General features: G+C 47.1%; 1 protein-coding gene across 1 annotated transcript; it reads left to right on the top strand.

The window, feature by feature from the left end:
* The first annotated feature begins 557 nt into the window (after positions 1 to 557).
* LOC134267127 (uncharacterized) lies at positions 558 to 8,845 on the top strand. The gene is made up of 11 exons (XM_062749347.1): positions 558 to 686; positions 830 to 837; positions 1,229 to 1,342; positions 1,508 to 1,641; positions 1,737 to 2,371; positions 6,137 to 6,671; positions 6,760 to 7,391; positions 7,475 to 7,737; positions 7,825 to 8,076; positions 8,169 to 8,291; positions 8,404 to 8,845. The coding sequence occupies exons 1-11, from the start codon at positions 558 to 560 to the stop codon at positions 8,843 to 8,845; spliced, it is 3,267 nt and encodes a 1,088-aa protein (XP_062605331.1).
* The last annotated feature ends 4,704 nt before the right edge of the window (positions 8,846 to 13,549 follow it).

Here is a 13,549-nt window from a genome sequence, read left to right as displayed (position 1 = left end):
CACGTGCTCAAAGCCCCGCTGTCTCAATGAGTGTATTCGATTAAGACAACCCGTGTGGCACTAGTGTTAAATATGCGCATGCTCATTGATTGAACTCTAGTGATCTAAATAAAACTTCTTTCACCTGTTACTCCAGGTAAACTGAGGAGTATACTCGTGTAACACGGGTTGATCACCCGTGTCGAAGATAGGTTGTTTTATTTACAACTCTAGTGACTCGTGTAATCCGTGTCGCTTAATCGAATATACCCTATTTGTTCCGCCCGCACGTGATTTTTTTTAACCGCGCCGATCGATGAACCATTAGAATTTTTTGGAGTCTTTTAAATTTTTGTAATTTTATTTCGCACGAAGACATTGGAAATGTAAAAATACTGGCATCAATTCAGTCTACGGCCGCATCTTGAAGATAGTGTAGACTCGACCAAGAAGGTATAGTGAGGAAGCTCCAGGGGGCTGCATCCGACACTGCCGTGTCGGCCACCAACGTGGGACATAAGCACAGCCAGGTTCTCATCTCCGTCATCACCACCGGAGAGGGAGCCGGACTTGACGCCATGTTCGAGGGGATCCAGAGGAGGTGCAGGGAAGGCAGCGTGAACCCCCCCGAGGTGGTGTATGTGGACAGGGACTGCTGTGGCCCCAGTTATGTGGGGAAAAAGTTCCCGTTCTGGAGTGCCACTCAGGTATGTGATGTATAACAATCATTTTATTTTCTTTCTTTGGTCTTAAAGTTCTGTGTTTTCTACTTTATAGGTCAGACTTGACATCTGGCATCATGTCCAAAGTCATTTCTTATTTGTTTCACAGCTATTTTCTTTTTGTTTAGTTCCAGTGGTGAGTTTGTGTAGATGATGGTGTATAGTTTAGCACTATGTAGCTTATATATACATGTATATATATATACAAACACAAATTAATATATATCTATCTCTAGCTTATATTTTTTTCTTTAATATATATTGGTGTCTGTTTCTGTGCTTTCTCATTATCTACTCAGTATCTAGCTTTCATAACATATAATACATTCATTTAGCCAATAAAGTAATAGATAACATTTTAATATTTACTGATATAAATTTACTAAGATATAAACAAAAATTATTTAATATCATATAGAATGTTATAGATGTAAAATAAGGAAATGAACTCTGAAATTCTGTGTATTGTTTTTTATTATTTGCATTTTGCTTATTTTGTCATACGAAGTTGTAGATGTGGTGTACAGTGCCTGGAAACAGGTGCTGGACCCATGTGACCTGAAGTGGATCTCCAAGGCCCTCTTCTGTGTCAACCAGCAGGGAAAGCTGGAGATGTGCTTCGACACCATAGACCGGATGTGGTACCACCCCCCCCCCCCAAGCCAGCCCTAGTGTATGCCCAGCCTCCCACCATTGACAGGTATGCATTATTCTTAGGGAACATGTACTTCATTTTAATTATTTAATATCTATTTTGTATTAGAATAAAGATTATTTTTGGTACTAAATTTTCTCTGTTTTTGTAGGTACTTTGCTAGGCCCATCTTTCTTTGGATGCCAAAGAAGCTGTGGAGAGTTAGGTTGACGTGTCCTGGGGAAGACTGCGTTGGGCAGGAGTTGATCTCCTCGGGCATTTACAGGACGCTCCGCAGAGTCCTGAGTCTCTCAGGGTTCTACTACATGGCCACGGAGTACCTGTAAAGCCCGAAAAGCAAGAAAAATCTCAGCAGTTGGAACCAGGACTTGCTTGACCAGCTCGACGTGGGGCACCGCCTCCAGTTTCCGTGCATCTTCACCAGAAAGATGGCCTGCGACCTGGAAGTGGTGAAGATGCTGAGACAGCGTGGACTCTGGAACAGTGTTGCCAGACTCCGTCAGAACCTCGCGGAACTGCACAGAGAGGAGTACCTCAAGAGGACGGCGCACTACCTGAGCGACTGCCAGACCTTCAGCTCCGCCCAGAAGAAGGGACTGACGATGAAGACGGTTTTCCCCTCCCCGCCCACGCCCATCAAGATGCCCTCCTGCCAGTGCCTGACTCGGTCTACTGCCAAGACGTGCTGTCGAGACTGGATGAAGTCAAAGCTGGCATCACCTCAGTCTACGGCCACATCCTGAAGATCGACTCGACCAAGAAGGTGGTGAGGAAGCTCCAGGGAGCCGCGTCCGAGACAGCCGCGTGGGCCACCAACGTGGGAAATGAGCACGGCCAGGTGCTCATCTCCGTCATCACCGCCGGAGAGGGAGCTGGACTGGACGCCATGTTCGAGGGAATCCAGAGGAGGTACAGGGAAGCCAGCGTGAACCCGCCCGAGGTGGTGTATGTGGACAGGGACTGCTGTGGCCCCAATTATGTGGGGAAGAAGTTCCCGTCCTGGAGTGCGACCCAGGTATGTGATATCTAAGGAGATGTATAATTTATTTTATTTTTATTGTTTTACTTTGGTCTCAAAATTCTATGTTTTCTACTTTGTAGGTCAGACTGGACATCTGGCATTTCATGCGTCGCATCTCAAGCACCTGCACTACCTAGTCCCATGCCCTCTACCCCTTGTTCATGGGACAACTGTCCGGCTGCATCTTCCAGTGGAGTGAGGAGGACCTTACAGCCCTGAAGGAGGCCAAGGAGACCCAGGCCAACAGCGCGGGAGTGACTGTTCGGGGGAAGGAACAGGACTGGTTGTCCAAGAAGGAGCTCGGCCTGCACTGCAGAAGGACCACCAGGACCCCCGTCGAGATAAGTCAGAGGATCGAGGAGCTGTTCGACGTCTTCTCCGGGGAGCAGGGCCGAGACATGCTGGGGACGCCACTCCTAGACGAGGACAAGGCCAGGGATGTGTGGGACAGTCAGAAGGGGCACGTGGGATGCATATAGGACCCACCCAACGTCTCCCTGTACACCCAGACAGGGACCCTGAGGAAGGGCACCAAGACCCTGCCCACGTACCGCTGTGCCAGAGGTTCCACCTCCCTGGAATCCTTCCACCTGCACCTGAACAGGTTCATTCCCGGTAGGTCTACTGTCTATTGTCAAAGTCTTAGTATCTAGTCACGAGTTTGTTGAATGCCACTTATATTTACTTGTATTTCACAGGTACCAGTGCTAGCGACGTCAACTACCAGGCGTTTCTCTTGGAGGGGCTCTACAGATGGAACCAGGACAGGGCTTCTCACGCCGTGGAAGTGGAGGCTCCGCTGTGTCACAGACTGTCTTGGGGAACCCTTTAGACCCCGCCTTCCATCAACCCAGGGCCTACACGGGGGAGCTGATCGGAGTCGAGTACTTGTACTCCCAGACCGGCAAGTCACTTCAGGTCGTTCCTGAGGAAGTGCGAGAGGAGGACGCCACACCCGAGGAAGAGGACCAGGACCACGACGACGGACCCACCGACCCAGGACCCACTAGCCCAGGAAGAGGAGACAGTAAGTAGAACCAATTTCTATCTATTGCTTCTTAGTGTTTAAGTAAACATTAGTATAGACTGACCTTTTTACTTTGCAGGAAGAGGAACAGCTGCCGGATCCAGCGTCTGGTATGCGGCAGGTGCACGACCTGGCTGACTTCCTGTTGCAGCTCAGGGAATGCAGGACCTTGACCCGGACCCAGCAGGATCGGCTGATCTCCTTGTGGGAGAAGCTAGAGCCCTGGGACCAGAGGCCAGCTGTTTTCCAGGCCAGGACCAAGTCTTCTCCACCCAAAGGAAGGTTTATGTCCTCAAAGACAGCCAAATCACCTACCAAAGCCGGTGTGGAGAAGACTAAGCGGTATGTGTATAGCTATTTATCTGTGCTCTTATGTTTATTTGTCTTATTGTACAGTATTTGAATTGTCTTACTCTTCTCTTCAGGTCCTTTGTGGGAACAGGAAGTGGGCCAGCCAGCTATCCAGATACCAACCGGTACATGGAGATGCTGGTGAGGAGGCTGATGGAGGTGCACACTGGCCCAGTCAGGCGACCCAACCAACAGACCCTGTCCAGATGGAGCCTCATCCTGACTTCCTACAACTGGATCAGGGAGGTTGTGACAGAGGACCCCAGAGTGTCAGCATTGACCAGCATTCAACTGCTGCCCCTCAACCAGACAACTCTGATACTCTGGTAAATATACCTATTTAAACAGTATAATAATGGCATATTTATCTATGATTTTTAAGTGTATGTATTCTTTTTACTTAACAGGGACAACAGAAGACAGAAGAAGAGGGAGGAACGGGTGCTGTCACAGGGAATTGAGATCTCTGATCCTCCTATGACAGCCCCTCAGCCCCTACCCGCAGCCCTGACGAAGCCCGCCACCCTTGTGACCTCCAATGCCCCGGCCCACAGATACCGTCTCCCACCCAACACAGCCGGCCAGTCTCGCGTCCGGATCAGGTCCCCGCCCAGGATGAACTCGCCCCCTAGGATTGCATCCACTGCCAGGATCTTGGCCCAGCCAGTTCTGCCACCTGCCCCAGTCCCAGTACGATACTTGATCACCTTGCCCCCCAGGTGCCAAGGACTCAGCCTACCTACCAGCAGCCTGAGTTCCAACCCCTGAAGTTGCCAAAGACGGTGCCTGACTCCACGGCCTCTTACAGACGCAAAGTCAACATGAACGAGGTGATGGGAGAGTACGTCCACAGGTACTCCCCACGCCGTGGACCGAATAGGTGCGGTAAGTGCAACCAACAGAAGACCGCACCTGGGCACCGTCAGTACTATGGCAACTGGTACTGCCAGGCCACCTCGGAGGAGAGCTACGAGGACTGGGTCCATAGGATGGTACAGAGAGGCTATTCCAACAGGAAGAGGAAGAAACCCCCACCAGATGAACCCACACCAGATGAACCCCCACCAGATGACCAGGATCCACCTTGAACCGAACCCAAAATATGAAAAAACTAAAAAAAAAAAAAAAAAAACTTTAAAAAAAAACAAAAAAAAAAATTTAAAAACTGAAAAAATACCAAAAAAAATCTTTTAATGCTGCCTAGTTATAATTTTAATTTGTATTTTGTATATATGCCAATTTACTTTGTACTTTTTAGCTAGAAGGTCCCAAGCCCTTGTAAAAAGCAGAGGGAAAGTAAATAAAATCATTTAAAAAAGAATTCATGTCTTATTCTTTAAAATTTATAGAGAAAATCACTTGCAGCATGTGTCAAATGTTAAAAACCCACTGGGATTCGAACCCAGATCTCTTGCCAGTAAATTAGGCAAGTGTGTTACCATTACACCACAGGAATGTTGGAAATGACACAATTTGCAAGGATTATATCTGATTAAAAATGAGAAGATGTCTAATCTGCAGTAAATAAAGGCAATATAAGCCTTAAAATTCAAAATAAAGGAGGCTGAAATAAAGCCCTAATGAAGTAGTAAATAGCAGCTAAAAATAGGCTGTTTAAATTATTTCAAAAAATTATTTGGGGTAAATCAAGGCAAAATAAGCCTAAATTGACTTGAAAACAAACCATAAAAGTCAAAATAATATGGGGAAAAACCCTAAAGGGGCTGAAATAAAGCCCTAAATGAAGTAGTAAATTGCAGCTAAAATGGGCTGTAAAATATTAAAACAGACATATTTTTTTCAAAAAGAGGAAATAATGCTCAAAAGTACCAGGGAAATAAATATGGAGATCCAAAAAGACCAAAAATCCATAAATATATACCCGTAATAACAATTTAAAAAATCCCTAAAAATCCGCTATTTAAATCTCTGTATAATATTTGATAATGCACTCTGAACTTTGTAAAAAGGCAGAAAAACCCGCATTAATTGTTTTTAATGAGCGCCCCAAGCGGCGAATCGAAATTCCCTTCCTTTCTTTCCTTACCTCCCTTTTTTTCTCTTCATCCCCCCTTCTGAAATTGGAAGAAAACCACGAAGATTGCGTACCATCCTTTGCGCTACTAGCTGAGCAATCTTCGTGGTGAAGTTCCACTTTCTAGACCAATCAGAGAGCTGTGTTTGTCCCACTTTTAAAAATATGTATTTTTTTTTAAATTTCAGTGGAAAAATTAGAAAAAGAAAAATATGGAACGCTTCACGAATTTGCGTGTCATCCTTGCGCTTGTGACTCAGGTATGTGATATCTAAGGAGATGTGTAATTTATTTTATTTTTATTGTTTTACTTTGGTCTCAAAATTCTATGTTTTCTACTTTGTAGGTCAGATTGGACATCTGGGATTTCATGCGTCGCATCTCCAGCGCCTGCACCACCGAGTCCCACGCCCTCTACCCCTTGTTCATGAGACGACTGTCCGGCTGCATTTTCCAGTGGAGTGAGGAGGACCTTACAGCCCTGAAGGAAGCGAAGGAGACACAGGCCTACAGCGCGGGAGTGACTGTTCGGGGGAAGGAACAGGACTGGCTGTCCAAGAAGGAGCTCGGCCTGCACTGCAGACGAACAACCAGGACCCCCGTCGAGATAAGTCAGAGGATCGAGGAGCTGATCGACGTCTTCTCCGGGGAGCAGGGCCGAGACATGCTGGGGACGCCACTCCTAGACGAGGACAAGGCCAGGGATGTGTGGGACAGTCAGATGCGGCACGTGGGATGCATACAGGACCCACCCAACGTCTCCCTGTACACCCAGACAGGGACCCTGAGGAAGGGCACCAAGACCCTGCCCACGTACCGCTGTGCCAGAGGTTCCACCTCCCTGGAATCCTTCCACCTGCACCTGAACAGGTTCATTCCCGGTAAGTCTACTGTCTTTTGTCAAAGTCTTATAGTAGTACTCAGTCAAAAGTTTGTTGAATGCCACTTATATTTACTCGTATTTTACAGGTACCAGTGCTAGCGACGTTAACTATCAGGCGTTTCTCCTGGAGGGACTCTACAGGTGGAACCAGGACAGGGCTTCTCACGCCGTGGAAGTGGAGGCTCCGCTGTGTCACAGGTACAGCGGACTTCTACGCCACACTGTCAACCACTTGGCACAGACTGTCTTGGGGAACCCTTTAGACCCCGCCTTCCATCAGCCCAGGGCCTACACGGGGGAGCTGATCGGAGTTGAGTACTTGTACTCCCAGACAGGCAAGTCACTTCAGGTCGTTCCCGAGGAAGTGCGAGAGGAGGACCCCACACCAGAGGAGGAGGACCAGGACCACGACGAGGGATTTGAGGAGGAAGAGGCAGAGGACGACCCCACACTACCCGATCTCGACGTCCAGGGTGTAGCTGTGAGGCCGACCGGGAAGCCCTTGGCCAGCGCCGACCGACCACCATCCAGCACTGCAAGGCCCCCATCCAGCCCTAGGGTTGTCAGGCAACGCAGTGCTGTCAGGTCACCGGCCCGTGCCGAAGGGTCTACAGAGAGGCCGACACCCGCTGTCACCCTGGAGACCCCGCCGCCCACCCAGGATCCACCAGCCCAGGACCCACCGACCCAGGACCCACCAGCCCAGGAAGACGAGACAGTAAGTAGAACCCATTCTCTATCTATTGCTTCTTATTGTTAAGTAAACATTAGTATAGTCTGACTTTTTTTACTTTCTTGCAGGAAGAGGAACAGATGTCGGATCCCACGTCTGGTATGCGGCAGGTGCACGACCTGGCTGACTTTTTGTTGCAGCTCAGGGAGTGCAGGACCTTGACCCGGACCCAGCAGGATCAGCTGATCTCCTTGTGGGAGAAGCTGGAGCCCCGGGACCAGAGGCCAGCTGTTTTCCAGGCCAGACCCAAGTCTTCTCCACCCAAAGGAAGGTTTATGTCTTCAAAGACGGCCATATCACCCCCCAAAGCCGGTGTTGAGAAGACTAAGCGGTAAGTGTTTAGGTATTTATTTATCTGTGCTCTTATGTTTATTTGTCTTATTGTACAGTATTTGAATTGTCTCATTCTACTCTTCAGGTCCTTCGTGGGAACAGGAAGTGGGCCAGCCAGCTATCCAGATACCAAACGGTACATGGAGATGCTGGTGAGGAGGCTGATGGAGGTTCACACCGGCCCAGTCAAGCGAGCCAACCAACAGACCCTGTCCAGATGGAGCCTCATCCTGACTTCCTACAACAGGATCAGGGAGGTGGTGACAGAGGACCCCAGAGTGTCTGCGTTGACCAGCATTCAACTGCTGCCCCTCAACCAGACAACTCTGATACTCTGGTAAATATCCCTATTTAAACTGCATAATATTGGCATATTTATCTATGATTTTAAAGTGTATGTGTTCTTATAGTATCTTTTATACTTAACAGGGACAACAGAAGACAGAAGAAGAAGGAGGAACGGGTGCTGTCACAGGGAATTGAGATCTCTGATCCCCCTATGACAGCCCCTCCCCGCCGCCTTGACGAAGCCCGCCACCCTTGTGACCTCCAGTGCCCCGGCCCACAGATACCGTCTCCCACCCAACACAGCCGGCCAGTCCCGCATCCGGATCAGGTCCCCGCCCAGGATGAACTCGCCCCCTAGGGTTGCATCCCCTCCCAGGATCTTGGCCCAGCCCATTCAGCCACCTGCCCCAGTCCCGATACGATATTTGATCACCGTTCCCCCCGAGGTGCCAGGGACTCAGCCCTCCTACCAGCAGCCTGAGTTCCCACCCCAGAAGTTGCCAAAGCGCGTGCCCGGTTCCACGGCCTGTTACAGACGCAAGGTCGACAAGAAGGAGGAGATGGGAGAGTACGTTAACAAGTACGCCCCACGCCGTGGACCGAATAGGTGCAGTAAGTGTAAGGAACCAAAGACTGCACCTAGGCACCGCCAGTACTTTGGCAACTGGTACTGCCAGGCCACCTCGGAGGAGAGCTACGCGGACTGGGTGCAAAGGATGGTACAACGAGGCTACTCCAACAGGAAGAGGAAGAAACCCCCACCAGATGCCCCACCAGACGACCAGGAACCCCCGCCAGAGGACCAGGATCCACCTTGAACCGATAACAAAATGTGAAAAAACCAAAAAAAATTTAAAAAACTTAAAAAAACAAAAAAAAAATTTAAAAAAACTGAAAAATACCAAAAAAAAACTCTTTAATGCTGCCTAGTTATGATTTACTTTGTATTTTGTATATTTTACTTTGTATTTTGTAGCTAGAAGGTCCCAAGCCCTTGTAAAAAGCAGAGGGAAAGTTAATAAAATTATTATTAAAAAAATTCATGTCTTATTCTTTAAAATTTATAGAGAAAATCACTTGCAGCATGTGTCAAAAGTTAAAAACCCACTGGGATTCGAACCCAGATCTCTTGCCAGTAAATTAGGCAAGTGTGTTACCATTACACCACAGGAATGTATAGAAATGACACAATTTGCAAGGATTATACTTGATTAAAATTGAGAAAAGGTCTAATTTGCAGTAAATAAAGGCCATATAAGCCTAAAAATTCAAAATAAAGGAGGCTGAAATAAAGCCCCAATGAAGTAGAAAATAACAGCTAAAAATAGGCTGTTTAAATTGTTTAAAAAAATTATTTGGTGTAAATCAAGGCAAAATATGCCAAAATTGACTTGAAAACAATCAATAAAAGTCAAAAAAATATGGGGAAACTCCTTAAAGGGGCTGAAATAAAGCCCTAATTGAAGTACTAAATTGCAGCTTAAATAAGCTGTAAAATATTAAAACAGACAGATATTTATTCCAAAAAGAGGAAATAATGCTCAAAAGTACCAGGAAAATAAATATGGAGACCCTAAAAGACCAAAAATCCATAAATATATACCCGTAAAAACAATTTTAAAAATCCCTAAAAATCCGCTATTTAAATCTCTCTAATATATTTAATAATGCACTCTAAACTTTCTAATTAGGCAGAAAAACCCGCATTAATTATCTTTATTGAGCGCCCCTAGCGGCGACCCGAAATTCCCTTCCATTCTCTCCTTTTCTCCCTTTTTCCCTTCATCCCCCCTTCTTTCTGTGCGCTTGAAATTGGAAGGAAACAGAGAAGATTGCGTACCATCCTCCGACCCAGGACCCACCAGCCCAGGAAGACGAGACAGTAAGTAGAACCCATTCTCTATCTATTGCTTCTTATTGTTAAGTAAACATTAGTATAGTCTGACTTTTTTTACTTTCTTGCAGGAAGAGGAACAGATGCCGGATCCCACGTCTGGTATGCGGCAGGTGCACGCCCTGGCTGACTTTTTGTTGCAGCTCAGGGAGTGCAGGACCTTGACCCGGACCCAGCAGGATCAGCTGATCTCCTTGTGGGAGAAGCTGGAGCCCCGGGACCAGAGGCCAGCTGTTTTCCAGGCCAGACCCAAGTCTTCTCCACCCAAAGGAAGGTTTATGTCTTCAAAGACGGCCAGATCACCCCCCCCAAAGCCGGTGTTGAGAAGACTAAGCGGTAAGTGTTTAGGTATTTATTTATCTGTGCTCTTATGTTTATTTGTCTTATTGTACAGTATTTGAATTGTCTCATTCTACTCTTCAGGTCCTTCGTGGGAACAGGAAGTGGGCCAGCCAGCTATCCAGATACCAAACGGTACATGGAGATGCTGGTGAGGAGGCTGATGGAGGTTCACACCGGCCCAGTCAAGCGAGCCAACCAACAGACCCTGTCCAGATGGAGCCTCATCCTGACTTCCTACAACAGGATCAGGGAGGTGGTGACAGAGGACCCCAGAGTGTCTGCGTTGACCAGCATTCAACTGCTGCCCCTCAACCAGACAACTCTGATACTCTGGTAAATATCCCTATTTAAACTGCATAATATTGGCATATTTATCTATGATTTTAAAGTGTATGTGTTCTTATAGTATCTTTTATACTTAACAGGGACAACAGAAGACAGAAGAAGAAGGAGGAACGGGTGCTGTCACAGGGAATTGAGATCTCTGATCCCCCTATGACAGCCCCTCCCCGCCGCCTTGACGAAGCCCGCCACCCTTGTGACCTCCAGTGCCCCGGCCCACAGATACCGTCTCCCACCCAACACAGCCGGCCAGTCCCGCATCCGGATCAGGTCCCCGCCCAGGATGAACTCGCCCCCTAGGGTTGCATCCCCTCCCAGGATCTTGGCCCAGCCCATTCAGCCACCTGCCCCAGTCCCGATACGATATTTGATCACCGTTCCCCCCGAGGTGCCAGGGACTCAGCCCTCCTACCAGCAGCCTGAGTTCCCACCCCAGAAGTTGCCAAAGCGCGTGCCCGGTTCCACGGCCTGTTACAGACGCAAGGTCGACAAGAAGGAGGAGATGGGAGAGTACGTTAACAAGTACGCCCCACGCCGTGGACCGAATAGGTGCAGTAAGTGTAAGGAACCAAAGACTGCACCTAGGCACCGCCAGTACTTTGGCAACTGGTACTGCCAGGCCACCTCGGAGGAGAGCTACGCGGACTGGGTGCAAAGGATGGTACAACGAGGCTACTCCAACAGGAAGAGGAAGAAACCCCCACCAGATGCCCCACCAGACGACCAGGAACCCCCGCCAGAGGACCAGGATCCACCTTGAACCGATAACAAAATGTGAAAAAACCAAAAAAAATTTAAAAAACTTAAAAAAACAAAAAAAAAATTAAAAAAAACTGAAAAATACCAAAAAAAAACTCTTTAATGCTGCCTAGTTATGATTTACTTTGTATTTTGTATATTTTACTTTGTATTTTGTAGCTAGAAGGTCCCAAGCCCTTGTAAAAAGCAGAGGGAAAGTTAATAAAATTATTATTTAAAAAATTCATGTCTTATTCTTTAAAATTTATAGAGAAAATCACTTGCAGCATGTGTCAAAAGTTAAAAACCCACCGGGATTCGAACCCAGATCTCTTGCCAGTAAATTAGGCAAGTGTGTTACCATTACACCACAGGAATGTATAGAAATGACACAATTTGCAAGGATTATACTTGATTAAAATTGAGAAAAGGTCTAATTTGCAGTAAATAAAGGCCATATAAGCCTAAAAATTTAAAATAAAGGAGGCTGTAATAAAGCCCTAATGAAGTAGAAAATAACAGCTAAAAATAGGCTGTTTAAATTGTTTAAAAAAATTATTTGGTGTAAATCAAGGCAAAATATGCCAAAATTGACTTGAAAACAATCAATAAAAGTCAAAAAAATATGGGGAAACTCCTTAAAGGGGCTGAAATAAAGCCCTAATTGAAGTACTAAATTGCAGCTTAAATAAGCTGTAAAATATTAAAACAGACAGATATTTATTCCAAAAAGAGGAAATAATGCTCAAAAGTACCAGGAAAATAAATATGGAGACCCTAAAAGACCAAAAATCCATAAATATATACCCGTAAAAACAATTTTAAAAATCCCTAAAAATCCGCTATTTAAATCTCTCTAATATATTTAATAATGCACTCTAAACTTTCTAATTAGGCAGAAAAACCCGCATTAATTATCTTTATTGAGCGCCCCTAGCGGCGACCCGAAATTCCCTTCCATTCTCTCCTTTTCTCCCTTTTTCCCTTCATCCCCCCTTCTTTCTGTGCGCTTGAAATTGGAAGGAAACAGAGAAGATTGCGTACCATCCTCCGACCCAGGACCCACCAGCCCAGGAAGACGAGACAGTAAGTAGAACCCATTCTCTATCTATTGCTTCTTATTGTTAAGTAAACATTAGTATAGTCTGACTTTTTTTACTTTCTTGCAGGAAGAGGAACAGATGCCGGATCCCACGTCTGGTATGCGGCAGGTGCACGACCTGGCTGACTTTTTGTTGCAGCTCAGGGAGTGCAGGACCTTGACCCGGACCCAGCAGGATCAGCTGATCTCCTTGTGGGAGAAGCTGGAGCCCCGGGACCAGAGGCCAGCTGTTTTCCAGGCCAGACCCAAGTCTTCTCCACCCAAAGGAAGGTTTATGTCTTCAAAGACGGCCAGATCACCCCCCCAAAGCCGGTGTTGAGAAGACTAAGCGGTAAGTGTTTAGGTATTTATTTATCTGTGCTCTTATGTTTATTTGTCTTATTGTACAGTATTTGAATTGTCTCATTCTACTCTTCAGGTCCTTCGTGGGAACAGGAAGTGGGCCAGCCAGCTATCCAGATACCAAACGGTACATGGAGATGCTGGTGAGGAGGCTGATGGAGGTTCACACCGGCCCAGTCAAGCGAGTCAACCAACAGACCCTGTCCAGATGGAGCCTCATCCTGACTTCCTACAACAGGATCAGGGAGGTGGTGACAGAGGACCCCAGAGTGTCTGCGTTGACCAGCATTCAACTGCTGCCCCTCAACCAGACAACTCTGATACTCTGGTAAATATCCCTATTTAAACTGCATAATATTGGCATATTTATCTATGATTTTAAAGTGTATGTGTTCTTATAGTATCTTTTATACTTAACAGGGACAACAGAAGACAGAAGAAGAAGGAGGAACGGGTGCTGTCACAGGGAATTGAGATCTCTGATCCCCCTATGACAGCCCCTCCCCGCCGCCTTGACGAAGCCCGCCACCCTTGTGACCTCCAGTGCCCCGGCCCACAGATACCGTCTCCCACCCAACACAGCCGGCCAGTCCCGCATCCGGATCAGGTCCCCGCCCAGGATGAACTCGCCCCCTAGGGTTGCATCCCCTCCCAGGATCTTGGCCCAGCCCATTCAGCCACCTGCCCCAGTCCCGATACGATATTTGATCACCGTTCCCCCCGAGGTGCCAGGGACTCAGCCCTCCTACCAGCAGCCTGAGT

Source organism: Saccostrea cucullata, unplaced genomic scaffold (genome assembly GCF_032062105.1).
Source record: "Saccostrea cucullata isolate Sc308-1 unplaced genomic scaffold, CSIRO_AGI_Scuc_v1 ctg9764, whole genome shotgun sequence".
NCBI classification, from domain to species: Eukaryota; Metazoa; Mollusca; class Bivalvia; order Ostreida; family Ostreidae; genus Saccostrea; species Saccostrea cuccullata.
This window is presented reverse-complemented; position numbering and strand designations above follow the sequence as displayed.